Genomic DNA, 27,570 nt, shown 5'->3' with positions numbered 1-27,570 from the left:
TCTTTAAAATCAGCATTCTGAACTCTAGTTCCGACATCTTACTAATGTCAGTATTGATTAGGTCCCTGGCAGTCGGTACTGCCTCTTGTTCTTTTTGTTGAGGTGATTTTTTTCCATCTTGTCATTTTGTCCAGAGGAGAATAGATGAATGAGAGAACAAAATGCTAACAGGGTAACAACATCCCCAGAAAATATACACTAAACAAATCAGAAGAGACCTGAAACCGGGGGAAAAGAAAGGGAAAGAAGGAAAAAAGAAAAAGATAAAAACAGAACAAAACAAAAAAAAAAAACAGAATATGATCAAATATGATCAGGCTGGTGCATAGATCAGTGCCACACACTAGATTTTGGGCATATTTTGGTCTGTTAGAAGAAAGTGCCTCCCAAAATTTTAAAGAAAGAAAAACTTCTATATGTACCAAAATAAGGGTTAATATGATGAAGGGATGGAATATGACTGTAAAGATGAAAATTATAAAAGATTTTTCAAAAGGAATTGATAAGAAGTTGGTTGAAAGAAGAAAAAGGGGATTTTTTTAAAAAAATGGAGAGAATGTGATCAGGCAGGAGACTAGAACAAAGCCATACGTTAGAGATTTAGGGTATATTTTGATCTGTTAGAAGAAACTGCATCCCAGAATTTTAAAGATGGAACAACTTATATATATATATATATATACCAAAAACAAGGTTAACTACTATGAAGGATAGAATATGACTCTAAAAATGAAAAATAAAAAAGATTTTTTAAAAAGGATTGATAAGATGTTGGTTGAAAAAGAGAAAAAGGTAAATTCCAAAAAAAAGTTAAAAAATAATTAAGTGTGAAAGACTAAAGAATCACGGTAAAAAGCCATGAATTCCATGTGCATTATTCCCCTAGCGCTGGAGTTCTACCGTTCTCATTGATCGGTAAACTTGGTCTTGGCTGGCTGTTCTCGCTGATCTTCTGGAGGAGGGGCCTGTTGCCGTGGTTTCCAAATGTCTTTGCCGGAGGTGGAATTGCCCCGCCCTTACCCGGTCTGGGCTAAGTAATCTGCTCGGGTTTGCTCTCGGGAGCTTTTGTTCCTTGCAAGCTTTCCGTACAGGTTTGGAGGCGGAGCGTGTAAATGGCGGCCTCCCAGTCTCTGCCTCAGAGGAGCCGAGAACTCGGGGCCCCGCTCCTCAGTGAGCCCCCAGAGAAAAGCAGTCAGTCACTCCCATCTCTCTGGTCTCTGGCTGCACTCTGTGCTCACCCGGCTTGTGACCAAGCGTTTCTGTCTCTGGCACCCGACCCCGTGTGGAGTCTCCAAACCCAGCAGATCCCTGCGGTGCGCTCCCGCGCCGGTCCTCCCTGGGGAGGAAGGGGTGTCTCCCCGGATCTGCCGCTTGTTGTGTCCCTGCTGGAGGAGCAGTGGCCTGACTGTGCCGCGGATCACGGTTTATGGCAACCCCGAGCTGAGAGCCCACGCCTTGGCTCCGTGTATGCAGCCGGCTTCCCCGCTCCGATACCCCGGAGCTCTGCCACACTCAGGCACCCCCAGTCTTTCTGTGACCCCGAGGGTCCTGAGACCACACTGTCCCACGAGGGTTCCACCCCCAGCTTAGCCCCTGGAGCGACGTCCCTCAGCGGAGCCGACTTCTCAAAGTTCCAATTTTGTGCTCTGCTGCTCTATCACTTGCCAGGAGCGGCCGACGGAGGCCCCCTCCCCTGCCGTCTATCCTCCCGAATATCGCCTCGGATTCACTTCTCTGCACGTCCTACCTTCCAGAAAGTGGTCGCTTTTCTGTTCAGAGAGTTGTTGCTATTCTTTTCTTCGATCTCCTGTTGAGTTCATAGGTGTTCAGAATGGTTTGATCCCTATCCAGTTGATTTCCTGGGACCAGATGAAATCCAGGTCTCCTACTCCTCTGCCATCTTGAGACCTAGTGTCAGTTAATTTTTATTTTGAAGTAGTTATTAAATGCATAAAATTTAAAATTATTATATCCTTTTAGTGAGTCAAAAACTTTCCCTGGGAAGTAACCTTCTTTTTCCATGATAATGCTTCTGTATTTTTATTTATAAAAATTAACATAAAATAGAATTTACTATTTTAACCACTTTTCAGTAGTGTTAAGCATGCTTTCCTTGTTGGGTTTTTTTTTTTTTATTTAAAGATTTTATTTGACAGAGAGAGACAGAGGGAGAGAGGGAACACAAGCAGGGGGAGTGGGAGAGGGAGAAGCAGACTTCCCGCTGAGCAGACTTCCCGCTGAGATACCCTGGGATCCTGACCTGAGCCGAAGGCAGACGCTTAACGACTGAGCCACCCAGGCGCCCCACATGCTTACCTTGTTGTACAGCCAATCTTCAACACATTTTTATCTTGCAACATTGAAACTCTATGCCCATTAAACATCATCTTCCCATTTCCCCCTCCTCCCTCCCCTGGTAACCATCATTCTACTTTCTGTTTCTGTGAATTTAAGTACCGTAGATACTTCCTATAAATAGACTCTTACAGTATTTATTTTTTCATGATTGGTTTATTTCATTTAGCATAATGTCTTTAAGTTTCAGCCATGCTATAACATGTGACTAGATTTCCTTTTTAAGGCTGAATCATATTCCGTTCTAAGTATATACCACATTTTCTTTATCCATTCATCTTTGATGGACATTTGATTTGCTCCCACCTCTTGGCTGTGATGAACAGTGCTGCTATGAAGATGGATGTCTCTTGGAGACCCTGCTTTCAATTCTTTTGACTGTATGCCCAGAAGTAAGATTGCTGGATCATATGGTAGTTCTATTTTTAATTTTTGGAGGAACTACCATACTGTTTATGTAGTGGTTGCACTATTTTACATTCCTGTCAGCAGTGTACAGGCGTTCTAATTTCTCCATATCCTCGCCAATATTTCTTATTTTCGTTTTGTTTTTGTTTTTTTATAGTGGTCATCCTAATGGGTATGAGGTGACACCTCATTGTGGTAGTGATTTGTGTTTTTCTAATGATTAGTGATACTGAGCATCATTTCATATGCTTATTGGACATTTGCATATGTTCTTTGGAGAAATTTCTACAGAGGTTCTTTGGCCATTTTTTTTATTGGGTTGTTTTTTTGCTGCGAAGTTGTAAGAGTTATTTGTATGTTAACTTCTTGTCAAATAATACAGTTTGCAAGTATTTTTCCCATTCTGTTAGTTGTCCCTTCACTCTCTTGATTGTATCCTTTGATGCACATTTAAGTTTTATGTAGCCCCATTTGTCTATATTTGCTTTTTTGCTGGTGCTTTGGTATCATAGTCAAGAAATCATTGTCAGATCCAGGAGTGCCTGGGTGGCTCAGTCGTTTAAGTGTCCGATTCTTGATCGCAGCTTAGATCTTGATTTCCGGGTCATGAGTTCAGGCCCCGCATTGGGCTGCACACTGGGTATGGAGCCTACTTAAAAAAGAAAGGGAGGGAGGGAGGGAGGAAGGAGAGAAAGAAAGAAACAAATCATTGTCAGATCCAATATTGTGAATCTTTTCCCTATGTTTTCTTTGAAGAATTTTATAATTTTAACTCTTAGGTTTAGGTCTTTGATACATTTTGAGTTTATTTTTGTATATGATGTAAGGTAAGAGCCCACCTTTATTCTTTTGCATGTAGATAACCAGTTTTTTCAACACCATTTGTTAAAGAGACTGTCCTTTCCCTACTGAGTAGTTTTTACATCCATTTTGAAGATTACCTGACCATATACATGAGGGTTTATTTCTGGCTCTGTTATAATTCACTGGTCTCTATATCTGTCTTTATACCAGTGCCACACTGTTTCAATTTCTTTAGCTTTGTAATATCTATTGAAATGAGGAAATGTGAATTCTCAAACTTTGTTCTTCCTTTCCAAAATTATTTTGGCTATTTGGGGTACTTTGATACCAAATGATTTTAGGATGGATTTTTCTATTTCTGCAAGAAAAAAAATGCTGTTGGGATTTTGATAGAGATTGCATTGAATCCATAGATTACTTTCTGTAGTATCAACATTTAGCAATATTAAGTCTACCAATCCATGAACACAAGATATCTATTTTTTGTGTTTTTTTAAAAATTACTTTATGTTTTGTCATTTTCAGTGTAAAATTTTTTCACCTCTTTGGTTAGGATTCTTCCTAAATATTTATTCTTTTCAGTGCTGTGGTAAATGGAGTTGTGTTCCTAATTTCCACTTCAAATTGTTAATGTATAGAAATGCAACTGATTTTTGATGTGTCGATTTTGATTTCTGCAACTTTGCTGAACGTGTTTATTCTTTTTTTTTTTAATTTTTAGGCTTTCTACATATAAGATCATGCTATTTGCAAACAGATAATTCTACTTCTTTCTTTCCAGTTTGGATGCCTTTTATTTCTTTTTCTTGCCTAATTGCTCTGGCTAAGACTTCTAGTACTATTTGATAGAAAGGCCAGAAGAAGCAACTTTATCTTGATCCTGTTTTTAGAGGAAAAGCTTTCAGTCTTTCACTGTTTTGTATATTAGCTGTGATTTTTTTTTTTTCATGTCTGGTCTTTATTATGTTGAGTTGGTTTCCTTTTATTCATAGTTAAGATTTTTTATCATAAAAGTGTTGAATCTTGTTAAATGCTTTTTCTGCATTATTTGATGTGAACATATGGTTTTTTGCCTTTCATTCTCTTCACATGGTATATTACATTGATTTTTTTTTTCTCATGTTGAACTATCCTTGCATTCCAGAAATAAATCCCACTTTGTTCTGGTATATAATCCTTTCAATGTACTATTGAATTTACTTTGCTAATAATATTTTCTTGAGGGTCAATATTCATCAATATTGGTCTTTAGTTTTCTTCTAGTATCTTTGGCTCTGTTATTGTATTTTTCAGCTCCAGAATTTGTTTGCTTCTTTTTATGGTTTCTATCTTTTTGTCAATATTCTCATTTTGTTCATTTCCTGATTTTGTGTCTGTGTTCTCTTTTAGCTCATTGAATATCTTTAACAAATTGTTTTGAATTCTTCACCATGAAATTCAGCAGTCTGCCTTTCTTTAGGACCCATTTCTGGAGTTTTATTTTGTTTCTGTCATTGGACCATGTTTCCCAGTTTCTTCGTATGCTTGTGATCTGTTGTTGAGATTTGGCCATTCAAAAAAAAAAAAAAACAGAACAAAACAAAAACCAGCCTCCTCTCTCAGTCTTCATGGACTGGCTTTGTTCAGGGGAATACTTCACCAATCAGCCCACCTAGAAGTTCGGAACCTCACCAACATTTTCTGGTGATATAGTCTCTGGACTTGAGTGTGTACTTTTAATTGTCTCAATTTCCATGAGCAGCTTGTCCTGAATTTCTTCCCAGAAGTGTATAATCTTTATCTCTCCCTGGCATCTTCATGTAAAACTGAAGAATTTCTGCAGCTCTGGTGTACTGTGACACTTGCCTACATTTTCAGTAACCTCCAAACTGCTGCCATTCCCATCAGTGCTCCACGTCTGATGACACAGAAATCTATTCCTCAGGCAGCCCCAAGACAAGCCAGAATGTTGGACTCATAGTCTACTCTGATTTCCATCCCAAGGGAGGAGTCACTGTATTTACCCTAGTTGTACCTTACTGATCTGACTAGGGAGAGATCTGTCTGTGCACAGAATGCCATGAACTTTTTCTACCCTTTTCAATGGAATCCCATCTTATTTTTCTGTTGGCCTGGGTCCTACACCAATTCAAGTGGTCTCTAGAGTTCTCACAAAGGTGTTCAGGTTCATATATTGTTGTTAACTTGCATTTCCATGGGGGAATGAAGGCCTGGAGCTTAGTAGTCCACCATCTGCTGACATCACCTCCTCTATATTTGTCTTTTGAACCATCCTCACATTCCATTCTTTTCTTGTAATATTCTTATCAGGCTTTGGTATGGGAGTAATGCTCATCTTAGGAGTTTGAGGTGTTCCTTCTCTTTGGTTTTTTTTTTTTTTTTTGGATGAGTTTGAGAAGAACTGGCATTAATTGTTCTTTAAATGTTTGGTAAAATTTACCAGTGAGTGCATTTGGTGTTGGGATTTTGCTTTTCATTTTTGTTTTCTCATTTGTTTTTTGGTTGGGAGAGTTTGCATTACTGATTCAGTCTTTCTGCTGGTAATTGGACTGTTCAAATTTTCTGTTTCTCCTGGTTCAGTCTTGGTAGAATGTGTGTTTCTGAGAGTTTATCAACTTTTTCTAGGTTGTTCGGTTTGTTGGCATATAATCAGTAATCATTCATAGTAGCCTCTCTGATCTTTTGTTTCTATGGTATCAGTTATAGTTTCTCCTCTTTCATTTATAATTTTGTTTATTTGGGTTCTCTTTATTTCTTGGATACTGTAGCTAGAAATTTGTCAGTTTTGTTCATCTTTTCAAAAAACTAATTCATAGTTTTGTTAATCTCGTCTATTATTTTTCTGTTCTCTGTTATTTTTGCTCCAGTCTTTTATTTCCTTTCTGCTGCTAACTTTGGGCTTAGGTTATTCTTTTTTTTTTAAATTTTAATTTAATTTTAAATTCCAGTATAGTTAATATACAGTGTTAGTTTCAGGTGTACAATATAGTGATTCAGCACTTCCATACAATACCCTGTGCTCATCATAAGTGGCGTGCCCTCCTTAATCCCCATCACCTATTTTACCCATCCTCCCACCCACCTCCTTTCTGGTAGCCATCAGTTTGTTCTCTGTAGTTGAGTCATTTCTTGGTTTCTCTCTCTCTCTTTTTCTTCCTTTGCTCATTTTTTGTTTCTTAAATTACACATGTGAATGAAATCATATAGTATTTGTCTTTCTCTGACTCACTTATTTCACTTAGCATTATACTCTAGCTCCATCCATGTTGTTGCAAATGGCAAGATTTCATTCTTTTTTATGGCTGAATAATATTCCATTGTGTATGTATATATATACCCCATTTTTTCTTTATCCATTCATCTGTTCTTTTTATAGTTCCTTGAGGTGTAAAGTTAAGTTTTTTATTTGGGATCATTCTGTTTTCTTTATGTATGTGTTTATAGCATTAAGCATCTCCTAGAAATCTTTTGCTGCAACTTAAATGTTTTGGTATGTTGTGTTTTCTTTTTCATTTGTTTCAGGATACTATTTATTTATTTATTTGGGAAAGAGAGCACACTAGTTGGGGGGGGCGGGGCACAGGGAAAGGGAGAGAGAGAATCTTAAGCAGGCTCCATACTCAGTGCAGAGCCTGATGTAGGGCTCAGTCTCACGATTCTGAGATCATGACCTGAGCCAAAATCAGGAGTTGAATGCTTAATCAACTGAGCCATCCAGGTGCCCCTCAAGATACTTTTTAATTTCCCCTTTAATCTTTTCTTTGATCCACTGGTTGTTAAGAGAATGTTGTTTCATAGTTAGTTCTTTATACATCTAGGACTTCACTGTCTAATACAGGGGCCACTGGCCAAGCACATGTGACTGTTTTCATTAAAATTAATTAAAATTACATAAAATTAAAAACTCACTTTCTCAGGCACGCTAGCCATATATATCAGATGTTTAATAACCACGTGTGGCTCATGTCTACCATATTGGGCAGCATTGTTAGAAAATATTTATACTATTACAATAGGTTCTGTTGGGTCAACCAGGTGCAGTTTTGTCCCCCATGGGACACATGGCAATGTCTGGAAACTTTTGATTTCCACAATTAGGGGATCGGTGTTCTACTGGTATCTAGTGGGTAGAGGCCTGGAAAGCTAACATTCCGTAATACACAGGACAGCCCCACACAGCAAAGGCTCATCCAGCCCACATGCCAATAGCTCTGATGGTGAACAACTTTGCCCTATGATATATTTTGGTGTGAGGTAGAGAGCTCATTGTTTTTCCCTCTCATTAGCCAGTTGACTAGACACTATCTCCTGTGTGTACTCAATTCATCCCCTTCTGGTTGCTGGTGAACCTTAAGCTAGAGATGTCTTTTCCCTTAAATGGTGGAGAAGGTCCTATTGCCTTGCTAATTAAGATACAGTTTTTTAAAAATAAACTTCTATTGTCTTACAGATTCTTTGACTCTGCACATATAGACAACTCTATGTTCCCAGTTCATCATGGCTTCAACTTCAAGGTAAGTGTGTTTGAAGAAAGGCTTTAGGCAAGTAATTACTCCTGTCTTTTTGAAAGGCCAGGCCCATGACATTTTTAGCCCGTAGTCTAGCTGGCCTCACTAAGCATTTGGTGTCTAGGAAGGAAAAAGGAGGAAGAGGAGAAAAGAGAGATTGGAGAAAAGATGAGGCAGGCAAGGTAGTGTTTGTGGTATGGGTGTGGTTCTGTAGCTCCAGTGTCTACACTGTATTTAAAAATGTGATTTACTTTCCTCATCTTTTTTTTTTTTTTAAGATTTATTTATTTATTGAGAGAGAGCACAAGTGGGAGGGGCAGAGAGAGAAGGAGAGCACACTCCAGGTTGAGCACAGAGCCTGATGTGGGGCCAAGTCTCACGACCCTGAGATCAGGACCCAAGCTAAAACCAACAGTTGGTCACTTAACTGACTGCGCCACCCAGGCTCCCCTTCCTCATCTTTTAACGCACAAGATGGTTGGTGTTGGGCTGCCTTAGTCCCTGCAAGCTTTGCCACTCAATGAGTCTTTTTTTTTTTCAAGTTTTTATTTAAATTCTAGTTAGTTAACATATACTGTAATATTGGTTCAGGACTAGAATTTAGTGATTCATCACTTACCTATAACACCCAGTGCTCATCACAAGTACCCTCCTTAATACCTATTACCCATTTAGCCCGTCCCCTGCCCACCTCCCCTCCAGCAAGCCTGTTTGTTCTCTATAATAAAGAATCTCTTGTGGTATACCTCCCCCTCTTTTTTTTAGTTCCTTCCCCTGTGTTCATCTGTTTCTTTTTTTTTCTCTTAAATTCCATAATTGAGTGAAATCATATGGTATTTGTCTTTCTCTGACTGACTTACTTTGCTTAGCATACATAATACCCTCTAGTTCCATTCACATCAATGCAGATGAGAAGATATCTGTCTTTTTTTTTTTTTTTTTAAAGATTTTATTTATTTATTTGACAGAGAGAGACACAGTGAGAGAGGGAACACAAGCAAGGGGGAGTGGGAGAGGGAGAAGCAGGCTTCCTGCGGAGCAGAGAGCCCGATGCGGGGCTCGATCCCAGGACCCTGGAACCATGACCTGAGCTGAAGGCAGACGCTTAACGACTGAGCCGCCCAGGCGCCCCAATATCAGTCTTTTTGATGGCTGAGTAAAATTCCATTGCATTCACTGCGTCTTCTTTATGCATCCGTCAGTCTGTGGACATTTGGACTCTTTTCATAGTTTTGCTATTGTTGATAGTGCTGCTATAAACATTGGGGTGCATGTGCCCCTTCAAATCAGTATTTTTGTATCCTTTGGGTAAATACCTAGTAGTGCAATTGCTGGATCATAGGGTATTACTATTTTTACTATTTGAGGAACCTCCATACTGTTTTCCAGAGTGGCTACACCAGTTTGCAGTCCCACCAGCAGTTTAAGAGGGCTCCCCTTTCTCCGCATCCTCGCCAACATCTGTTGTTCCTGGTGTTGTTAATTTTAGCCATTCTGACAGGTGTGAGGAGGTATCTCATCCTGATTTTGAATTGTATTTCCTTGGTGATGAGTGATGTTGAGCATCTTTTCATGTGTCTGTTAGCCATCTGGATGCCTTCTTCCGCATTCTATTCATGTCTTCTGCCCATTTCTTAATTGGATTATTTGGTTTGTGGGTATTAAGTTTGATAAGTTCTTTTTAGATTTTGGATACTAACCCTTTATCAGATATGTCATTTGTAGATATCTTCTCCCATTCCGTAGATTGCCTTTTAGTTTTATGGATTGTTTCTTTCACTGTGCAAAAGTCCCAATAGTTCATTTTTGCTCTTCTTTCCCTTGCCTCTAACAACGTATCTAGTAAGAAGTTGGTAAGGCAACTTCAAAGAGGTTGGTGCCTGTGTTTTTCTCTAAGATTTTGATGGATTCCTGTCACATTTTGGTCCTTTATCCATTTTGAGTTTATTTTTGTGTATGGTGTAAGAAAGTGGTTCAGTTTCTTCTTCATGTGACTGTCCAATTTTCCCAACACCATTTGTTGAAGAGACTGTCTTTTTTCCATTGGACATTCTTTCCTGCTTTGTCGAAGATTAGTTGACCATAGAATTGAGGGTCCATTTCTGGGCTCTCTATTCTGTTCCATTGATCTATGTGTCTGTTTTTGTGCCAGTACCATGCTGTCTTGATGATGACAGCTTTGTAATAGAGCTTGAAGTCCGGAATTGTGATGTCACCAGCTTTGGTTTTGTTTTTCAAGATTACTTTGGCTATTCGGGATCTATTGTGGTTCCATACAAATTTTACTGTTGTTTGTTCTAGCTCTGTGGCAAATACCTCTGGTATTTTGATAGGGATTGCATTAAATATATAGTTTGCTTTAGGTAGTGTAGACATTTTCCCATTTGTTCTTTCAATCCATGAGCATGGAATGTTTTCCCATTTCTTTGTGTCTTCCTCAGTTTCTTTCATAAGTGTTCTATAGTTTTCAGAGTACAGATCTTTTACCTCTTTGGTTAGGTGTATTCCTAGGTATCTGATTGTTTTGGTGCAATTGTAAATGGGATCAATTCCTTGATTTCTCTTTCTGCTGCTTCATTATTGGTATATAGAAATGCAAGAGATTTCTACATTGATTTTGTATCCTGCAACTTTACTGAATTTGTGTATCAGTTCTAGCAATTTTTTGCTGGAGTCTTTTGGGTTCTCTGAATAGAGTATCATGTTGTCTGCAAATAGTGAAAGTTTGACTTCTGTGTGGATTTGAATGCCTTTTGTTTCTTTTTGTTGTCTGATTGCTGAGGCTAGGACTTCTGGTACTATTTTAAATAATAATGGTGAGAGTGGACATCCCTATTTTGTTCTTGACCCTGGAAGAAAAGCTCTATTTGTTCCCATTGAGGATGATATTAGTAAGTCTTTCATACATGGCCTTTATGATGTTGAGGTATGTTTCCTCTATCCCGACTTTGTGGAAGGTTTTTATGTTGTACTTTGTCAAATGCTTTTTCTGCATCTATTGAGAGGATCATATGGTTCTTACCTTTCTTTCATTAATGTGGGGTATCATGTTGATTGATTTGCGAATGTCAAACAATTCTTGTAAGCCCAGGAATAAATCTCATTTGATTGTGCTCAATGATTCTTTTAGTGTAGTGTTGGATTTAATTTGCTAGTATGTTGTTGAGTATTTTTGCATCCATGTTCATCAGAGATATTGGCCTCATCGGGATCTTTCTCTGGTTTTGGAATCAAGGTGATGCTGGCCTCATAGAATGAGTTTGGAAGGTTTTCTTCCATTTTTTTTTTTTGGAACAATTTGAGAAGAATAGGTATTAACTCTTCCTTAAATGTTTGGTAGAATTTCCCTGAGAAACCATCTAGCCCTGACTTCCATCTGTTGGGAGATTTTTGATTACTGATTTACTTTATTTGCTGGTATGGGTCTGTTCACATTTTCTATTTCTTTCTGATTCACTTTTGGTAGTTTATATGTTTTTAGGAATTTATCCATTTCTTCCAGATTGCCCAGTGTATTGGCATATTAGTTTTCATAATATTCTCATAATTGTTTGTACTTCTGTGGTATTGGTTGCAATCTCTCCTCTTGCATTTGTGATTTTATTTATTTGGGTCCTTTCTCTCTCTCTCTTTTTTTTTTTTTTTGGTAAGTCTGGCTAGGGGATTATCAATCTTATTAATTCTTTCAAAGAACCAGCTCCTAGTTTCACTGATCTGTTCTGGGTTTTTTTGTTTTTGTATCATTTATTTCTGCTCTAATCTTTCTTATTTCCCTTCTTCTGCTTCCTTTGGTCATTATTTACTGTTCCTTTTCTAGCTCCTTTAGGTGTAAGGTTAGGTTGTATATTTGAGACTTTTCTTACTTCTTGAGGTAGGCCTGTGTTGCAGTATACTTCTCTCTCAGGACTGCTTATGCTGCATGCCACAGATTTTGGCCTGTCCTATTTTCATTTGCTTCCATGTATTTTTTTTATTTCTTTAATTTTCTGATTCACCCATTCATTCTTTAGTATGGTGTTTTTTAACCTCCAAATGTATGTGGTTTTTCCATACTTTTTCTTGTGGTTGACTTCAGGTTTCATAGTGTTGTGGTGAGAAAATATGCATGGTATGATCTCAGTCTTTTTGTATTTATTGAGGCCTTGTTTGTGACCCAGCGTGTGATCTCTTCTGGAGAATGTTCCATGTGCACTCAAAAAGAATGTGTATTCTGGTGCTTTCGGATGAAATGTTCTGAATCTATCTGTTAACTCCATCTGGTCCAGTTTTTTTTTTTAAGATTTTATTTATTTGACAGAGACACAGTGAGAGAGGGAACGCAAGCAGGGGGAGTGGAAGAGGGAGAAGCAGGCTTCCTGCAGAGCAGGGAGCCCGATGCGGGGCTTGATCCCAGGACCCTGGGACCATGACCTGAGCCGAAGGCAGACGCTTAACAACTGAGCCATGCAGGTGCCCCTGGTCCAGTTTGTTTTTAAAGCCATTGTTTCCTTGTTGATTTTCTGCTTATATGATCTATTGCTGTAAGTGGGGTGTTAAAGTCCCTTAATATTACTGTATTATTGATGACTTTCGTTAAGTTTGTTATTAATTGATTTTTATATTTGGGTACTCTAATTTTGGGGGCATAAATATATACAATTGTTAGATGTTCTTGTTGGATAGACCCCTTTATTATAGTGTCCTTTTATATCTCTTGTTACAGTCTTTAGTTTAAAATCTAGTTTGTCTGATATAAGTGTGGCTACTCTGGTTTTCTTTTGATGTTCATTAGCATGATAGATGGTTCTCCATCCCCTCATTTTCAATATACAAGTGTCTTTAGGTCTAAAGTGAGTTTCTTCTAGGCAGCATAGAGATGGATCTTGTTTTTTTTAAGATTTTATTTATTTATTTGACAGAGAGAGACACAGTGAGAGAGGGAACACAAGCAGGGGGAGTGGGAGAGGGGGAAGCAGGGAGCCCGATGTGGGGCTCGATCCCAGGACCCTGGGATCATGACCTGAGCCGAAGGCAGACGCTTAACTGACTGAGCCACCCAGGGGGCCCCTGGATCTAGCCTTTTTAACAAGGAGACTACAGCACACCGACTTAAGACTCACCACATACTGCACAAGGGTCAAACACGCCTCACTGAAGGTAGGGTGAAACTCTGCAGAGAACTGACCTGAGGGAAAGAGCAGCCAAAACAGAGCAGCAGAGTGCACACAGCATACACCAGAAACACTTCCCACAGTGCCAGGCCCTGGTCAGTATATGTCCTCTTCTTCGTCTTTTTTTTTTTTAATGACCTCTTCTTAATAAGCTCATTACTCTCATGAGGAGGAAACATAAAGGCTTTCCTAACACATGGAAGACAGAGACTTAGGCAAAATGCCAAGAGGGAAGAATTCATCCCAAAAGAAAGAACAAGAAAAGGTCTGAGCCAGGGATCTATTCAAAACAGATATAAGTAATATACCTGACCCAGATTTTAAAACAACAATCATAAGGATACTAACTGGGCTTGAAAAAAGTATACGACACCAGAGAGTCCCTTACCATGGGGATAAGACCTAAAAACTAGTCAGTGTGAAATAAAAAGTGCTATAACCGAGATGCAAAACCGAATGGATGTAATGACCACAAGGATGGAAGAAGCAGAAGAATGAATAAGTGATATAAAAAATAAAATTATGGAAAATAATGAAGCTGAAAAGAAGAGAGAAAGAAAAATATTACATCACGAATGTAGGCTTAGGCAACTCAGCGACATAAAGCATAACAACATTCATATCATAGAAGTCCCAGAAGAAGAAGAAGAGAGAAATGGGGCAGAAGGTTTACTTAAGGAAATTATAGCTGAAAAACCTCCCTAATCTGGTGAAGGAAACAGACATCCAAATCCAAGAGGCACAGAGAACTCCGACCAAAATCGACAAAAATAGGGCAACACCAAGACATATTGTAGTAAAATTTGCAAAATATAGAGATAAGGAAGACATCCTGAGAGCATCAAGGGAAAAGAAATCCCTAAATTACAAGGGAAGACAAATAAGGTTAGCAGCAGATCTCTCCACAGAAACTTAACAGACCAGAAGGGTGATGCATGATATAGTCAACGTGTTGAACAGGAAAAATCTGCAGCCAAAAATACTTGATCCAGCAAGGCTATCATTCAGAATAGGAGGAGAGAGAAAGAGTTTCTTAGACAAACAAAAACTAAACGAGTTCATAACCACTAAATCAGCCCTGCAAGAAATTAAAGGGGACCCTTTGAGAGGGAAAGAAAGACCACAAGCCAACGAAGACAGGAAAGGAACAGAGAAAATCTACAGGAACAGTGACTTTACAAGTAACACAAAGGCAAATTCATATCCGTACTCACTATGAATGTAAACAAACTAAATGCTCCATCAGTAGACACAGGGTATCAGAATGGATAAAAAAACAAGATCCAGGGGCGCCTGGGTGGCTCAGTCATTAAGCATCTGCCTTCGGCTCAGGTCATGATCCCAGGGTACTGGGATCGAGCCCCACATCGGGCTCCCTGCTCCTCGGGAAGCCTGCTTCTCCCTCTGCCCCTCCCCCTGCTTGTGCTCCCCTCCCCCTCAAATAAATAAACAAAATCTTTAAAAAACAAAAAAAGGCTGGAACCAGTATGTGCTAGAGCTGGTTTTTGTATCACTCTATGGTTGGTAGACTTGTGTGTGGGGAGTTTGAGCTGGTTTCCTGGGGGAGAGGCCCAGCTGCCGCTCTGGCTCTCCGTCACACTTGCCCTAGTGAAGAAGCACCTGCACAGTTTAAGAGGGTGGGGCTTGGTATAAACATCTGAAGCCCCCACTGTGTGCGCTGTCCGGCTCACTGAAGTCCGTCAGTGCTGACTGGGGCGGGTGGGGGAGGCAGATTAAAATGGCGTCACCCCACTCTGTTCCCTGGAGAGGGGGAGTCGTGCCCACTGCTATCCAGGAAGCCCTCACAGAAGAGAGAACCGTCTCCCCTCATTTGTCCCCAGCTTCCCTCAGATGCCTACCTTCACCCTGTGTCTGAGCTGTTTGCCCACCCAGTGGCACAGTGCTCCTGTTTTATCTCATGCATGCTGGCTGGGTTTCAGAACTGCAGATTTTAGGGATCCAGTGCATCATGGACCTGCACTAATCCTCTGGGGGAGTGCCTAGCCACACTGTGGCTGGTGCCGCTTTGTCCCTGAAGGGCAGTCACCCAAACACATGGGCCTGGAGTTCATGGTAAAGCACAGCAAAAAAGCCGATGTCCAGGTTAGCTGTACTCAGCAGCTGCCTGTGCTCCTACAAGAATGGGCAGGGCAGCTCAGTGGTGTCTGCTGGCTCTTTTGTCCCCGGAGGGGCAGTGCCACCTCTCCAAAAAGAGCATCTGTCTCTCCCAGTGGGACCCATGGGATCCTCAGACCACTCTGTCTGCTTCTGGGCTTCTGCCCCCTTCTCCACAGGGACACCTCTCTGCTGGCCAGGCTCCACCCATGGTGATGGCACTTCCAGAACTTCAGACTTTGAGCTGCACTGCTTCTAAGAGCTTGCTGTAGTCAGCCCCTCTTGTTTTCTTCCCTCAGTGGTTTTGGGGACAAGTTTTTCTTGTGCAGTGCCCTCTGCATGTACTCCCTCACGTACTCTCGCTCTCTCTCCTTGCTCCCTGATCAGGGCTCCCTCCCCTCCCCACACCCACGATTCTTTCCTCCCCCAAATCCTGTCTCCACACCTCCTACCTTCCACATTGTAGCCTCTTTTCTCCGTCTAGCTGTGCACTTTACTCTCACAGGCCTCAGATCGATTTCCTGGGTGTTCAGAATGATTTGCTATTTATCGAGCTGCGTTCGAGGCACGAGGAAAGCATAGGGTCCCCCTACTCTTCCTTCATCTTAACTCCTCCTGCCCTTCTCCAGGCCTCTGAACAGCCATGTACAGAAGGTGTTTGGAGGCCACGCTGCAAACAGCAGCTCAGGTAGTGAGACTGGTGTGCGGGCCTGAGCCCTGTGCCAGCCCGGATCTGCTGCTATAAACCAGGAGGGGCTGGGGGACTTGTGACAATGGCTACTGTCCCCCGAGAACCGCTCAGTCTGAGGTCCGTGGGAAAGGCTGCAGGTTTTCTCTCCCTTCCTGGCCCACACAGAGCATGAGAATCACCTTACTTCCGCTGAGGTCAGACCTCCTGTGCCCAGCTTCTGGCAGAGGTTGATGGAGTCAGTGTCCAAGATGTGAGGCTGGAGTGAGTGTGTAATGCGGTCTGGACTCCAGAGTCCAAGGGCAGGTCTGCAGAGAAATCAGCTCTGTGGTGAAGCCTGTGTCCTCCCTCCGGCTTGAAATTCTTCTCACGAGGAGGTTGGTCTGGAGTGGCCCAGGGCAGTGGGATACCCCCTCCCCCGCCCCGTCCGTCCTCACAACCAGAGTGATAGGCCCCAGCGCCGGGTTCCATCCACTCTAGAGGGCTTCCTGGGCCAGCTGAACACGACTGAGTGTCCTGACGAGGGTCTCTAGAGCCCTGGGGGCTGGGCTCTGCTCTCCTCCTCTTACTACCATGAAAGCCTCCTTGCTGTTTATAGATAGCAAGTCCCTTCAGGCTCAGGGCCTTGTACCTGCAGTTCTTCCTCTCTGCCTGGGACACCCTGTCTCTAGCCTTACTCTCTTTTTCAGGCCACCCACGTTGTGAGCCTTCACTCATCATCCATGTAAAAATAGCAACTCCAGACCTACTCTTTCACCATATTCTCTGTCCCTTATCCAGGATGGTGCCTTTCACAGCCTGATGCCATCCTGCATAGCTACTTGTTTCTTGAACTGTCCTCTCCCTCCTCCAGTTAGAACCGTTGCTGTGCAGGTCAGGAGTGGAGGGTGCCCACTGCCAGTCCCTGGGAAGTACCTCCTTGTGGTTGGTGCTCATGAAATACAAGTGTCTCCTGACATCCAGTTAGCTCCCCCCTGCACAGGGAGAGTTAGGATAGCAGGGGTTTCCATGTTTCTGGAGTCTGTTTGGCTTCTGACTTGCAGCTAGGATATAGTAAGATGTCTGATATCGAGGGAACCATCTGAAAATCTGTCTGAATCTGTTCGGGTCCTGAATTGGGGTACTGAGAGTTCAACTAGGGAGAGTTTGAGAACTTGGGAAAGAGGAAACTTCTAATTGATAAATTAATAAGGCAAAGGGAAGACCCAGGTAAGACTGAGGGATGAAAGTAGAGCTGCTGGGGCCACTGAGTCAGGGGACATCCATGGGTGTGACTTCAGCAGCCCAGGCTCCCTGGCAGTGGTTACTGGTACCTGGGGGATGACAGTGGCACCTGGATTTATCCCTAGAGGTGATCCTCTATTCAAAACACTTCAAGAAGGAAAGAAGAATGGAATGTCTCCTTAGAATGCCTCCCCTTAAAATACTTTTGCACTTTGAAAGAGCAGTCTGTGCTGGCCTGCCAAATTCCCTCACCTGGCCCTGGGCCTGGTGGTGCTGCTTCCGAGACGCCGTTCAGGCTCAGGTGCTCTGCAGTGGGAGTGCCTCCTCGCAGGCAGTCCTTTAACAGAGTTTTCTGCTGACACACCGTCCCCTGTGTGGCCTCTCCACATTTTGCTTCCTGTCTTTGCAGCACCTTCACCGTTGGGAGAGGTGCCGGTTCGAAGCCAAAGTCTACGAAGCTGCTGGAGGTTCTGAATGCACTGGAGGAGGAGTCCAGCCGCAGCAGGGAGGAGATCTTCATTGCGCCGCCCGACAATGCCTCAGGGGACTTCACTGATGAGGACTCAGGTGATGAAGATGGCCGGCGAGGCTCCCACCTGCCCGGGAGTGTCCTGCACGCTTCTGTGGTGCCCGAGGACTCTGGCACCGAGGAGGAAGAGGAAGATGAGCTGCAGCTGCAGCCGGCCATGAAGAGGCAGAAGGCAGTAGCGGAACCTAAGCGTATTTGGACCAAAAGAGATATCCGACCCAACTTCAGCAGTTGGACTGCATCAGATCCTCATATAGAGGATCTCAAAAGCCAGGAACTGAGTCCTGTAGGCCTCTTCGAGTTGTTTTTTGATGAAGGAACAATTAATTTCATTGTTAATGAAACCAATCGTTACGCTTGGCAGAAAAATGTCAACCTCGGGCTCACAGCCCAGGAATTAAAGTGTGTTTTGGGCATTTTGATTTTAAGTGGGTATATATCCTATCCGAGGAGAAGGATGTTTTGGGAAACATCCCCTGATTCGCATCACCATCTTGTGGCTGATGCAATTAGAAGGGACAGATTTGAACTGATCTTCTCGTACCTGCATTTTGCAGATAACACGGAGCTGGATGAAAGTGATAGGTTCGCCAAAGTCAGGCCTCTCATTGTCCGGATGAATTGCAATTTCCAGAAGCACGCACCCTTGGAAGAATTCTACAGCTTCGGTGAGTCCATGTGTGAGTACTTTGGGCACCGGGGATCCAGGCAGCTGCGTGCAGGGAAGCCCATGCGGCTGGGCTACAAGATCTGGTGTGGGACAACCAGCAGGGGCTACCTGGTGTGGTTTGAGCCCTCCCAGGGCACGCTGTTCACCAGATCACACGGGGGCCTGGACCTAGGAGGCAGCATGGTGGTCAGGTTTGTGGATGCGCTTCAGGAGCGTGGCTGTCTGCCATACCACGTGTTCTTTGACAAGGCTTTTACGAGTGTCAAACTCATGTCCATTTTGAGGAAAAGGGGGGTGAAGGCCACGGGAACTGTTCGTGAGTACAGGACTGAGCGATGTCCCCTCAAAGGTCCCAAAGAGCTTAAGAAAATGAAGAGGGGCTCCTTTGACTATAAGGTGGAGGAGAGTGAGGAGGTCATCGTGTGCCGCTGGTGCGACGGCAGCGCGGTCACCGTCTGCTCCAATGCTGTGGGCGTAGAGCCCGTGGGGCTGGCCGGCCGTCATTCCGGAACCGCCAGGACGCGGGCCCAGGTCCATCAGCCGTCCCTGGTGAAGCTGTACCAGGAGAAGGGGGGCGGTGTCCGCCGGATGGACCAGAACATGGCGAAGTACAAGGTGAAGATCCGGGGCATGAAGTGGTACTCCAGCTTCATCGGCTATGTCGTCGACGCCGCCCTCAACAACGCCTGGCAGCTGCACAGGACCTGCAGCCGCGACGCCCAGGTGGACCTCCTGGCCTTCCGGAGGTATGTGGCCTGCGTGTACCTGGAGAGCAACGCCGACACGTCCTCCCAAGGGAGGCGAAGCAGGCGGCTAGAAACTGAGAGCCGCTTTGACATGATCGGGCACTGGATAGTCCACCAGGACAAGAGGACCCGGTGTGCCCTCTGCCACTCACAGACCAACACCCGCTGTGAGAAATGCCAGAAGGGCGTCCATGCCAAGTGCTTCAGGGAGTACCATATCCGGTGATGCACAGTGGGCAGAGGGAGCCCTGCAGACACTTGGCTTCTGAGAGGTTAACAGCTAATTACATACAGTACGTGGAGCACTTGGTTTTATCTCGGGAAAAAGAGACCTGAATCCCTAACGATTTGCTTTTGTACTCCCCTCCCCCATCTCCATTACAGTTATCTTTTTGTTGTCTTCTGTGATGCCTGCATGTAACATAAATTAATATTTATATTGGTAATTATAGACGTTTATAAATCTCTAGGTTATACTGTTCTTTATTTCAATGATGGGCCCCTTTTTATTCAAGTAAAAATCTTGCTTTGGGTTTTACCTGAGTCCTAGTAAAGAAAATCAAACAGAGCCAAAACCTTAGAGAAACTTTCGTGAATACTAAGAAAAGTTTTATAATTGTATGCAATTATTTATAATCTAAGATAGGGCAATAGTATATAAGTACGGTATTAATATGATGAAGGATATTTTATCATATTTATTTCACTTTAACACTAGCAATCTGTCCAAGGATAGATAATCTGCCTTGTATTTACCCAAAGGGCTACCTTTGGAGAGTTCGTATTTTCTTGATAAAAATATTTTCCTAATTCAAGTATATCCTTATGGAATCCATTTTTATAACTAGTGTGAGATAGGAATCTGTCCCCCCACCCCCAAAACAGTGGTTTGCATCATTTATAAAAATATATGTGTATTTCCCCACTGATTTAAATTCTACCTATATGAATTCCTGAAATTTGGGGTTAAGTATTGAAACATAGAAAATACTTTATGTTGGAAAATAGTAGAATATACTCCAGAAGAATAAAAGAAATATATGTAAAAATTTGGACCTATCAAAAATCAAAGAAAGCATGTTGAGTGTCTTCTTTATTTGGGAAAGAACTTTCTACAACAGCACATATTTAAGAGGGGGCACATCAGTATATTCAGTTGTCCAAACTAACATTGACATTCATTACCAAAGTTAAAAAGCAAATAGAGAAAATATATTCTAAATTATTACATTTAGGGGCACCTGAGTCAGTGGCCCAGTCAGTTAAGCGTCTGCCTTCGGCTCAGGTCATGAACCCAAGGTCCTGAGATGGAGCACTGCATCGGGCTCCCTGCTCAGTGGGGAGCATGCTTCTCCTCTCCCTCTGCCTCCTGCTTGTAGCTCTCTCTCAAATAAATAGATAATCTTTAAAAAAAATAAATTATTACATGTATGGTAATATCCTCAGGAAATAAAAGATCACATACACGCAGATGGCAAGGGTAAAATGTACAATGCTATCGAAAAATGATGGAAGATAAAAACAAATGAATAGTCAATATATGTAAGAGGCTCCACTCTGTTGGCAATAAAATTCAAATAAAAGCAATACTAGATATCTTTTTTTTTTTTTTTTTTTTTTACCAAATACATTTGTTATTTATACACCATTGCTGTTGGTGTGGGTGTAGAAAGGTGGCAAACTCATGCAGTACCTGAGGGGGTGTAAATCTGTACATCATTTCTGAAGGCAATTTGATCTATCAAAAATCTTCAAACCCATTCATTACCATAAAGTAAAGCAGATGTTTAGTCCATAGTGATGTTTTTAAAAGGAGGGAGGAAGGACAGGTCCTTTCTTCAGTAGAATCCCAGTTAGTGTTCCCCTTCCTGGACTACATTTGGAAGAGGGTATATTGCCTCTCCAAGGACAAAAGACCCTGCAGGTGCCAGCAAATGGCCTTTATCAGCAGGGGACAGAGGTACGTGCAGAGGGTGGATAACCTGGTTGCTGCTTTTTGCTTTTTTTTTTTTTTTTTTTAAGATTTTATTTTGGGCACCTGGGTGGCTCAGTTGGTTAAGTGTCTGCCTTTGGCTCAGGTCATGATCCCAGTGCCCTGGGATCGAGCCCTGCATCGGGGGTCCCTGCTCAGCGGGGAGTCTGCTGCTGCCTCTGCCTCTGCCTGCCTGTCTGCCTACTTGTGATCATTCTCTCTCAAATAAATAAATAAAATTTAAAAAGATATTATTTCTTTGAGAGCACACATGAGAGCAGGGGGAGGGGCAAATGGAGAGGGAGAAGCAGAGTCCCTGCTGAGCAGAGAGCCTGATGCAGGACTCGATCCCAGGACCCTGAGATCATGACCTGAGCAGAAGGCAGACGCTTAATGACTGAGCCACCCAGGCGCCCCTGCTTTTCCGCTTCTACACCATACATCACGCTGAGCAGGTGTGGGGCTATTTTTCTGGGACTATTTTCCTGGGCTATTTTTATCTGTCTGGGACACCAGACGGTGCAGCGAGGCTCTACTCTGGAGAGGGTGTGGATCCATGGGGTGGTGGGTCCTTTAAGATTTGGAGTTTTAAATCCCAGCCATGTGCCAAAGATAAAATGCAGGAGAGCTGTCGTGCTGGGGTGGTGTCAATTTCCCCTTTGCCACCAAAACAGTCGGACTTTTTTTTTTTTTGGACCAGGCATTTTCTTCTTCTTTTTTCCCAGCCTTATTTTCACAAGCAAAACAAGGCACACCGATATAAACACTCCCCACTGCAAGCAAGAAGGAACTCTTCAGACAACTGACCTGTGGGAAAGAGCAGCCACACAAGAGCAGAATACGCACAGCACACACCAGAAACACTTCCTGAAATGCCAGGCGCTGGACAGTGTATGACCCCTTTTTAATATAGCATTACACTCAGGTGCAGGAACCATGACAAGCTTTCAAAACACACAAAGAAACTTAGCCAAAATGAGAAGATGGAGGAATTCACCCTGAGAAAGGTCAAGAAGAAATCATAGCAAGGGACTTGCTCAAAACAGATAAAACCTGAGTAAGAGTGTAGAACAACAGTCATAAGACTACTAGTTGGGCTTTGAAAAGCATAGAAGACACAAGAGAAACCTTAGCTGCAGAGATAAAAGACCTAAAAACTAGCCAGGCTGAAAAAAAAAACATGCTATACGTAGAAAGCAAACTGACTCGGTATAATCACTACAGGGATCGAAGAAGCACAGAGAATAAGTAATACAGAAGACAAAATTATGTAAAATAAGCTGAGAAAAGGGAAAGAAAACTAGTAGATAACTAAGGTAGACTTAGGGAATTCAACAATTCCATAAAACACAATAATATCCATATCATAGTCCCAGAAGAAGAGTGGGGAAAAAGGGCAGAAGGTTTATTTGCACAAATTATAGCTGAGAACTTACCTAATTTGGGGAGGGAAATTGGCATTCAAGTCCAAGGAGCACAGAGAACTTCCTTTAAAGTCAAGAAAAACAGGTCAACATCATGATATATCATGGTGAAACTTACAAAATACAAAGATAAAGAGAATGCTGAAAGAAGCTAGGGACAAAAGGTCTTTAACCTATGAGGGTAGAAACATAAGCAGCAGACCTGTCCACTGAAACTTGAAGAGAGAGTGGCAGGAAATACTCAACGTGCTGATTGGGAAAAATATGCAGCCAAGAATACTTTATCCAGCAAGACTGTCATTCAGAATAGGAGAGATGGGGTGCCTGGGTGGCTCAGTCGTTAAGCGTCTGCCTTCGGCTCAGGTCAGGATCCCAGGGTCCTGGGATCGAGCCCCACATCGGGCTCCCTGCTCCGCGGGAAGCCTGCTTCTCCCTCTCCCACTCCCCCTGCTTGTGTTCCCTCTCTCGCTGTGTCTCTGTCAAATAAATAAATAAAATTAAAAAAAAAAAAGATAAAGTATTTCCCAGACAAACAAAAACTAAAGCAGTTCGTAAACACTAAACCAGCCCTGCAAGAAATGTGAAAGGGGACCCTGAGCAGAAATAGAGATCAAAGGCAACAAAGACTAGAAAGAAACCATCTAAAGGACCAGCGAATTTACAGGTATTACAACGTCACTTAATTCTTATCTATCAATAAATACTCTCAATGTAAATGGACTAAATGCAATCAAAAGGCATAGGGTATCAGAACGGATAAAAAAACAAAAAACAAGACTTATCGCTGCTTACAAGAGACTCGTTTTAGATCCAAAGACACCTCCACATTGAAAGTGAGGGGGTGGAAAACAATTATTATGCTAATAGACATCAAACAAAAGCTGGACTAGATTTTAAACCAAAGACTTCTCTTATTACAAGATGAAGAAGGGCACTATATCATAATAAAGGGGTCTATCCAAGAAGATCTAACAATTGTAAATATTTATGCCCCTAACTAAGGAGCATCCAATTATATAAACCAATTAATAACAAAATTAGAGAAACACATTGATAATAATAATACAAAATAGTAGAGGACTTTAACACTCCACTCAAAGCAATGGACAAATCATCTAAGCAGAAGATCAACAGGGAAGCAAGGGCTTTGAATGACACACTGGACCAGATGGACTTAAGAAATACATACAGAGCTTTCATCCCAAAGCAGCAGAATACACATTCTTCTTGAGTGCACATGGAATATCTTCCAGAATCAATCACACACTCGGTCACAAATCAGGTCTCAACAGGTACAAAATGATTGAGATCATACCATGCATAGGTTCAGACCACAATGTTATAAAACTTGAAGTCAACCCCAAGAAAAAAATTGGAAGGATCACAAATACATGGAGGTTAAGAACATCCTACTAAAGAAAGAATGGGTTAACCAAGAAATTAAGAAGAAATACATGGGAACAAATGAAAATGAAAGTAACACTAAACCTTTGGGAGACAGCAAAGGGAGCCCTAAGAGGGAAGTATTTAGCAATACAGGCTTTCCTCTAGGAGCAAGGAAAGACTCAAATATACAACCTAACCTTATACCTAAAGGAGCTGGAAAAAGAAAAGCAAATACTAAATCCAGTAGGAGAAGGCAAACAATAAAGATCAGAGCAGAAATAAATGTACAAAATTAAAAACCAGAACAGATAAGTGAAACTAGGAGCTAGTTCTTTGAAAGAATTAATAAAATTGGTAAAACCCTAGCCAGATTTATCAAAAAGAAGAGAGAAAGGAGCCAAATAAATAAAATTATGAATGCAAGAGGAGAGATCACAACCAACACAGAAGAAATACAAAAAATTATAAGAGAATATTATGAGCAATTATATGCCAACAAGTTAGGCAATCTGGAAGAAATTGACAAATTCCTAAAAACATATAAACTACCAAAACTGAAACAGGAAGAAATAAAAAACAAACAAAAAACCCAACCTCAACAGACCCATAACCAGCAATAAAATTGAATCAATAATCAAAAATCTCCCAACAAAAAAGAGTCCAGGGCCAGAAGTCTTCCCAGGGGAATTCTACCAAACATTTAAAGAAGAATTAATACCTATTTTTCTGATGCTCTTTCAAAAAATAGAAATGTAAGGAAAACTTCTAAACTCGTTATATGAGGCCAGCATTACCTTGATCCCAAAAGCAAAGACATCATCAAAAAAGAGAATTACAGACCAATATCCCTGATGAATATGGATGCCAAAATTCTCATCAAGATCCTAGCCTGTAGGATCCAACAGTACATTAAAAGGATTATTCACCACAGCCACATGGGATTTATTCCTGGGATGCAAGCGTGGTTCAACATTTGCAAATCAATCAACATGATAGAGCACATTAATAAAAGACCATATGATCCTCTCAATTGATGCAGAAAAAGCATTTGACAAAATACAGCATCCTTTCTTGAGTAAACCTCTTCAAAGTGTAGGCATAAATGGAACATTCCTCAATATCTTAAAAGCCACCTATGAAAACCCCACAGTGAATATCATTCTCAATGGGGAAAAACAGCATTTCCCTTAAGGTCAGGAACACAACGGGGATGCCCACTCTCACCACTTTTGTTCAACATAGTACTAGAAGTCCTAGCTTCAGCAATCAGACAACAAAAAGAAATAAAAGGCATTCAAATGGCAAAGAAGAAGTCAAACACTCTTCGCAGATGACATGATACTTTATGTGGAAAACCCAAAAGACTCCACCCCAAAATTGCTAGAACTTAAAGAGCAATTCAGCAACATGGCAGGATACAAAATCAATGCACAAAAATCAGTGGCATTTCTATGCACTAACAATGTGACAGAAGAAAGAGAAATTAAGGAATTGACCCCATTTACAATTGCACCAAAAATCATAAGATACCTAGGAAGAAACCTAACCAGAGGTAAGGGATCTGTGCTCTAAAAACTACAGAACACTTTTGAAAGAAACTGAGGAAGTCACAAAGAGATGGAAAAACATTCCATGCTCATGCATTGGAAGAACATTGTTAAAATATCTATGCTTACCAGCACAATCTACACATTTAATGCAATCCCTATCAAAATACCATCGACACTTTTCAGAGAGCTAGAACTAAATAATCCTAAAATTTGTATGGAACCAAAAAAGACCCCAAATAGCCAGAGGAATGTTGAGAAAGAAAACCAAAGCTGGGGGCATCACAATGCCTGACTTCATGCTATATTACAAAACTCTAATCATCAGGATAGCATGGTACCAAAACAAAAACAGACACACAGATCAATGGAAGAGAATAGAGAACCCAGAAATGGACCATCAACTCTATAGTCAACTAATCTTTGACAAAGCAGAAAGAATATCCAATGGAAAAAAAGAGCCTTTTCAATAAATGGTGCTGGGAAAATTGGACAGCGACATGTAGAAGAATGAAACTGGACCATTTTCTTACACCATACAGAAAGATAAACTCAAAAAGGATGATAGACCTAAATGTGAGACAGGAATCCATCAAAATCCTAGAGGAGAACACAGGCATCAACCTCTTCGACCTTGGCCACAGCAGCTTCTTACTAGACACGTCTCAAAGGCAAGGGAAACAAAAGCAAAAATGAACTATTGGGATTTCATCAAGATAAAAGCTTCTGCACAGCAACAGAAACAGTGAACAAAATTAAAAGGCAACCTACAGAATGGGAGAAGATATTTGCAAATGACATTACAGATAAAGGGCTGGTATCCAAGATCTATAAAGAACTTATCAAACCCAACACCCCAAAAACAAAGAATCCAGTCAAGAAATGGGCAGAAGACATGAGCAGACACTTCTCCAAAGAAGACAGACAAGTGGCTAACAGTCACATGAAAAAATGTTCAACATTGCTCGGCATCAGGGAAATAGAAATTAAAACCGCAATAAGATACCACCTCACACCAGTCAGAATGGCTAAAATTAACAATTCAGCAAACAACAGATGTTAGCGAGGATGTGGAGAAAGGGGAACCCTCCTACACTGTTGGTGGGAATGCAAACTGGTGCAGCCACTCTGGAAAACGGTATGGAGATGCCTTAAGACATTAAAAATAGAGTTACCCTGCGACCCAGCAATTGCACCACAGGTATTTACCCCAACAATACAGATTTAGTGATCCAAAGGGGCACCTGTACCCCAATGTTCATAGCAGCAATGTCTACAATATCCAAAGTGTGGAAAGGGCTGAGATGTCCATCAACAGACAAATGGATAAAGAAGATGCAGTATATGTATATATAGAATGGAATATTACTCAGACATCAAAAATGAATACTTACCATTTACATTGACGTGAATGGACCTGGAGGGTATTATGCTGAGTGAAATAAGTCAAGCAGAGAAAGACAATTATCATATGGTTTCAACCATATGAGGAACATAAGAATCTGCACATTGGATCATATTGTAAGGGAGGGAAAACTGAATGGGAAGTCCTCAGAGAGGGAGAAAAAGCTATGAGAGACTCTTAAGTATAGGAAACAAACTGAGGGTTGCTTCAGGTGGGGTGGGTAGGGAATAGGGTAATTTGGTGATCATCAGTAAACGACGGTGAGGGCATGTGATGTGATGAGCACTGGGTGTTATATGCCACTGATAAATTATTGAACACTACATCTGAAACTATGTACTGTATATGTTGGCTAATCAAATTTAAATTAAAAGAAAATGAAAAATATATATGTAAAAAATTAATATGTAAAAATAAAAATTAAAACAGTAGAAGATATTGGAAAATATATGAAAATAAATGAAAAAATAATAAGTAAAAAAAAATAAAAGTAGAAAGGAGGCAGATCCTATTTCCATTAGAGATGAAGCTGTGCAGCACTTTATGATCAATAAACTTGGTGGAAGCTAGTTGTTTGTGCTGGTTTCTGGGGGAGGGGCCTGATATACTGATTCTCAGGCTGACTTGTTTTTTGGAAAT

At 41.5% G+C, this 27,570-nt stretch overlaps 1 protein-coding gene across 2 annotated transcripts in view; it reads left to right on the top strand.

Annotated features, from left to right (window-relative positions):
* The window catches only part of PGBD2 (piggyBac transposable element derived 2), a 55,053-nt gene extending 32,950 nt beyond the window's left edge, over positions 1-22,103 (top strand). For both annotated transcript variants that reach the window (XM_081827313.1, XM_006730517.3), the window contains exons 2-3: positions 8,018-8,081; positions 17,662-22,103. In XM_081827313.1, coding sequence (XP_081683439.1) covers positions 8,065-8,081; positions 17,662-19,423 — 1,779 coding nt within the window. In that variant the 5' untranslated portion in view covers positions 8,018-8,064 and the 3' untranslated portion in view covers positions 19,424-22,103. The remainder of the gene's footprint in view (positions 1-8,017; positions 8,082-17,661) is intronic.
* The last annotated feature ends 5,467 nt before the right edge of the window (positions 22,104-27,570 follow it).

The sequence above is a fragment of the Leptonychotes weddellii genome, chromosome 7 (assembly GCF_054177405.1).
Source record: "Leptonychotes weddellii isolate Sample4059 chromosome 7, ASM5417740v2, whole genome shotgun sequence".
Classification (NCBI taxonomy): Eukaryota; Metazoa; Chordata; class Mammalia; order Carnivora; family Phocidae; genus Leptonychotes; species Leptonychotes weddellii.
The sequence above is the reverse complement of the archived record's forward strand: the minus strand, read 5'-3'. Positions and strand labels throughout refer to the sequence as shown.